The sequence below is a fragment of the Trichechus manatus genome, unplaced genomic scaffold (genome assembly GCF_000243295.1).
Source record: "Trichechus manatus latirostris isolate Lorelei unplaced genomic scaffold, TriManLat1.0 scaffold00059, whole genome shotgun sequence".
Lineage (NCBI taxonomy): Eukaryota > Metazoa > Chordata > Mammalia > Sirenia > Trichechidae > Trichechus > Trichechus manatus.
The window spans coordinates 10,157,577-10,163,292 of record NW_004443995.1 but is presented as its reverse complement, the minus strand read 5'-3'; the positions used below and the strand labels follow the sequence as shown (position 1 = coordinate 10,163,292).

The 5,716-nt window shown below is 40.6% G+C and overlaps 1 protein-coding gene across 4 annotated transcripts in view; it reads right to left on the bottom strand.

Moving 5' to 3' along the window:
- Positions 1–493, bottom strand: part of PRMT9 (protein arginine methyltransferase 9) — a 28,628-nt gene extending 28,135 nt beyond the window's left edge. The window contains exon 1 of one of the 4 annotated variants that reach the window (XM_023733566.1): positions 79–493. In XM_023733566.1, coding sequence (XP_023589334.1) covers positions 79–267 — 189 coding nt within the window. In that variant the 5' untranslated portion in view covers positions 268–493. The remainder of the gene's footprint in view (positions 1–78) is intronic. The other 3 variants (XM_004378837.2, XM_023733565.1, XM_023733561.1) reach the window with 3 other exon arrangements.
- Between the last annotated feature and the right edge of the window lie 5,223 nt (positions 494–5,716).

Here is a 5,716-nt window from a genome sequence, read left to right as displayed (position 1 = left end):
ATATATATATATATATTTTTTTTTTTTTTAAACGAGAAGATCGGAGGATCTGCCAACAAGTGAAAGAAAGGCCCTCACCTTCACATCGTCTTTGAGCTCCGGCGCCAGGCTGAGCACCAGGAGGTAATGAGCATAAGCAGTGCCGAAGTCCTGGGCGCCCAGACAGTGCTCTGCGCTCTGCAAGGACCGCGACACCAGCTCGTCCCGGCCGGTCGCCCCGCCGCCACCCCCAGCGCCTCGGCGGTGCCTGGGCCGCGAGTTCGGCATGAGTGTCCGCCCTAAGACTGCGCGTGTAGAACCAACGGGAAGATGCTTCTGACAAACGGAACTCGAGAAGTATATTGATGGCTACACTTCCATTTGTCTACCTCGAGCTAGAGAACCAGTACAAGAAAGTTATCCTTCGCTATCAGGTGAGCTCGTCCGCCTCTGCCTACCAGTCGTCCTCCCAAGACTGCGCGGCGCAACGCCGCAACCGCAAACAGACGTCCGCCGCGGCCCCCGCTACGCGAACGTCAGCACGCCCGAACGTGGACACGTCGGGTCGCCCCCTCCCTTAGGAGGATAGACGCGAGCTGGCCACTGCGCGTGCGCAGAAGAGAAACATCTGTCTGTAGTCGGCTGGTAGCTTTGTCGCGCTTCTCTTCTTTCCCGCCTGAAACTAGAGCCTTCGATCTTCCTTCCCTGGTCTTCATAAGTGTATGATTTCGGCTACAGGACCCCACTATGCAGACTCGGTGAGCGCGAAGCTGCACACGCCCGTGAGTCACATGGGTGGTATGCGGAAAGGTGATCGGCCAGTTGTCATGCTTAAGGAATTTGGATTACAACGCACCAAACCTCAAAATCCAAGACTGGAAAGAATTGGGAGATAATAAAAGCATCTTAGATGGGGTAGAGGAAATGCTTTAATGCTTTCATAGGCATTATTTTAAATCATCCTCACAAAACCCTGTAAGGTGGGCCTTTGGATCGTGCTCATTTTACAGATGAAAAAGGCGACATCCTGAGAAGTTACTTGACCAAGGTTACACAACCAGTTAGTGACTCTGGCTCAAACGCAAATTCCCTGGCTACCTGTTTAGGTCTTTTTTAAAGCAAACTTAGAATTTATTTCACTGTTCAGTGTTATCATCACTGTACAGTGATTATATTAATACGTAGAAAAGGTTTTCAGTTGGGGGACCTAAGGGATAGGTTCATACCTAAAAAGGGAGGGGGCATAGGAACGACAGCTGAAAGAGGTCATTTTTGTCCCAGTTTCAAATACCTTAATGGTGAATATCTGTACGTAATAAGAAAAAAGAATATTTAACGTATCAAACTAACAAAAACGTTGGAGGCTCTTCCAAACTTGCAAAGGTCCATCGTTGGCATGCCTTTTTGCCTTATTTTTTGATCTATCTGAACAACCCACCCTCAGACTTCCTACCTATGTAAAACCTAATTAGTTCTTCAGAGCCCAGATTGCTAGGTTGTGAACTTCTCCCCTGGTTAAAGAGGTCCTCAAGGGCAGGTACTGTTCTTGTCCAGAGGTTTGGCACAATGGAAGGACTGAGATGTTTGTTCAATTTAATTGAAAGTATGTCTCACTCCCAGGTTTTGTATGTAGACTTTCTCAACTATTCAGGTCCATATTTCTCACCCATCCTGAATTGCTACTTACTGTTCTAAACAATTTAGGATTTAACTGTATCATATTTCCTTAACAAGACTTGAAACATGTAAGGCTTCTCTGTTCCCAGTAGGATGTAGCAGAATATTAACAGGCCACAGGATTTAAAAAAAAAAAAAATGCATTTTAGTCCAAGCTCAGTCCTTTCTGGCTCACCCAATAGCCTTTCATTAAGATTCATTATCTGTAAAAAGGCCTAATAAATCTACCTTTCTTACTTTATTCACAAAACTAATAAAAGCATCAAATGAGATAATATATATAAAAACATTTTATGTATAAGATATACATACACAAAACGTTATGTATTGCTACTATTATCTAAATCATTTTTTAAAATTATCTGGATTGTTTTTTGTGATTAGGTCACTGTCATGGATTGAATTGTGCCCCCAAAAAATATCTGTCAGCTTGGCTGGGTCATGATTCCCAGTATTCTATGATTGTGTACCATTTTGTAATCTGATGTGATTTCCTTATGTGTTGTAAACTCTATCACTATGATGTAATAAGATGGATCAGCAGCAGTTGTAGTGATGAGGTATACAAAATTGGATAGTGTCTTAAGCCAATCAATCTCTTTCGAGATATAAAAGAGAGAAGCGAGCCGAGACCCGTGGGAACCTCATACCACCAAGAAAGCAGTGCCAGGAGCAGAGCACATCCTTTGGACCTGAGGTTCCTGTGCAGAGAAGCTCCCAGACCAAGGAAAGATTGTTGACATGGACCTTCCTCCAAAGCTGACAGAGAAAGACTCCTTCTGGAGCTGATGCCCTGAATTTGGACTTGTAGCCTACTGGACTGTGAGAGAGTAAACTTCTCTTTGTTAAAGCCATCCACTTGTGGTATTTCTGTTATAGCAGCACTAGATGACTAAGACAGTCACTAACACCTTTAAGAATTTAATCAAAACTATTCAACCAGCTGGGGCCCTGGTGGCACAGTGGTTAAGCATTTGGCTGCTAACCAAAAGGCAGTTCGGATTGCCTAGCCATTCCTTGGAAATCCTGTGGAGCAATTCTACTCTGACCTATAAGGTCGCTATGAGTCAGAATCGACTCGATGGCAACGGGCTTGGTTTGGGTTTATTCAACCAACTAGGGATATGCATGACTGAAATTAAAACATGTTTATTTGGAAAGCAATAGGTGTTGGTGAGGATGTGGAGAAATTGGAACCCTCATCCATTGCTGGTAGGACTGTAAAATGGTACAGCCACTGTAGAAAACATTTAAACATAGAAATGCCATATGACCCAGCATTTCCACTCCTAAGGACTTGAAAGCAGGAACACATGTACACCTATGTTCATTGCAGTATTATTCCCAATAGCCAAAATATGGAAAGAACCTAAATGTCCATCAACAGATAAAATATGGTATATACATACAATGGAATAGTGCTCTGCCATAAGGAGAAATGAAGTTCTAATACATGCTACAACATGGTTGAACCCTGAAAACATTATGCTGAGGGAAATAAGTCAGTCACCAAAGGACAAATATTGTATGATCCCACTTATGTGGACTATCTGGAATAGGTAATGTTTAGAGACCAAAGTTTTACTAGTAGTTATCAGGAGTAGAAGAAAGGGGGAAAGAGGGAGTCATTGCAGGGGGCACTGAGCTTCTGTCAAGGGTGTTAGAAAAGTTTGGAAATGGCTGCTGATGATGGTTATGTAACATCATAAACATAATGTCACTGAATTGTACATAAAAAAATGTTGAAATGGCAAATTTTTGTCATACATCACAATCAAAAACATTTGTGAGACAATCAGAAAAAAATTTTTAAGACATGTTTAAAAAAATTTTTGATACACACAAAAAAAAACCTGTATGCAACTCTTTAAGAGTCAAATGTAGTTGACTGGAACCTGCCTCCAAAAGACAGAGACCTCTCAGTCTCTCCAGAAATTTAGGTTGGAGGAGGATCATTTAGACTTCACCGTTGGTAGTCACCTCTGTGAGTCACTGTTCAACTGAATTACTTCATCCTACAGGTCATCTTGTACTCCAGGGCATGCTTTCCCATTCCACAAGAGAAGGGGTTCTTTTTTTGTTTTGTTTTGCGTTTTGTCTTTTGGTCTGTTTGGTTCATTGAGAAACCCCCAGTGCTTAGACCACCTAGATTGCTTAAAGCTTAAAACCCATTGCCTCCAAGTCAATTCCAACTCATAGCGACCTCGAACCACTGACCTTTTGGTTATCAGATGAGCGCTCTAACCACTGTGCAACCAGGGTGCCTATCGCATGATGCTTAGAGTGGACATAGTTCTACTAAGTCATTATAGGCTAAGAGACAGAGGAGGGACTTGATAGGTAGCAGAGAGGGGCAGGGCAGAAATGAAAGAAGCCAACTTTGCTTCTTTTATCATCACCTACAGTATCAGCCTGTGGGTAGTAACTCCTGCTAAAAATATGTAAGAGATATTTCCCGCCCCTTGGGAAATACTTCACGTTATGTTGTGAGCTACCAGGTCTCACTATATTAAATGTGACTAAGTCAGAGAAATCACAAGGTGATTTTTTTTTCCTTTTGTGCGTTTCTTTGTAGTTTATCTATAGCTAAAGGACATTCTACATAAAGTAGATTATTTGAAAAAATAGGATTGTCACAAATAACAATGGAACATCTGGTCACCTTAAGAAACTGGAATAGAAATATATTTTGACGACTATTTTCTGTTCCTTTATTCAATCGTGATTGAGGCTTAGAATTACTGAAGATTGTTTGTATGTGTTGAAGGTTAACTGTATTTATTATATCTACCTTTCAGTCCTTTTTGAAGAGCTCTGTATCCCATCACACACACACACACATACACACACCAAAAAAACAGAAGTATGATGTAAAACAAATGCATAAGGTAGGTTCTAAGTCGTAATCTTTAAACAAGTATTTCTTTTAAAATACTGAAGGTATCACTTCTTTGTACCTGGTGCACCACCCCCCCCTTTTTCTGCCCTCACAACGAAGAAGAAATCAAAACTGTGATGTTTAACAACCTCTGAGAGTCTATTTGATTCCTTCACTTATATGTTCTTTTTCACCCTCTCAGAGTTCTAAGAAAAACCGTACTGGTGTGAAAAACCACGGCTGATTAGAATGCAGGTTTAATTGTGGTTGTGTTTCACCATGTTCTGGTAGCTTGTCAACAAACCACACATGCTAAACCAGGAAACAAAACCATTTGAAGGGTTCTCGGTAAACTTGCCAATGTACAAAAGTTGAAGGTTAACAGGAAAATACAAAGGCTCACAGGAAGCTCATTAACAAGGGCTAAACATCTTACTGGACACAAGATACCTTGTGTTTTTACCTTCTGTGGAGATTTATATCTTTTTAGGTGATCTAGTTTGTTTCCTGGGTCTTATCTTCAGAGATGCTGATTTAATTGGTCTGAGGTGGGTCTGGGCATAAATTATTTTTTAAAATCTCTGTAGGTAAGTCTAATGTGCATCCAGAGTTGAGAACCATTGCTTTAGAGCTAAGGGCTTTGGGGGATGGGGCAGTTTCTGTGAAGGATTGTTGGGATGTTTGAGGTATTTAGAAAATGTGGTATAATGCATGAGGGCAATATAGGGAGTTGAAATAAATTTTATGGGTTAACAAGAATGGTGAAAGTTACCTGAATTATTTTGAATTGAAGTAAATTTTATATGATGAGGAATAGAGTGTTATACTGAATTACTTGTCAGAGAGAAAGTTTATAATTGGATGAACAAAACACTACAGTCATGGATGCACTGCTTGTACGTTGGAATTTGCACTGTAATGTTCTCACTGCTAAATGATCTCAGTTTCTTCAGTCTCTCTGATCTTACTATAGCTAAGAATTTTTTTTTTTTTTTTAATATTTTATTGTACTTCAGGTGAAGGCTTACAGAACAGATAGTCTCTCATGTAACAGTAACACACATGCTGTTTTATGACATTGGTTAACAACCCCACAACATTTTAACCCTCTAAATACTCAACTTTTATTTTTTTTTTTTTTTTGGTGAAAATACACATAGCCAAAGATACGCCATTTCAAAA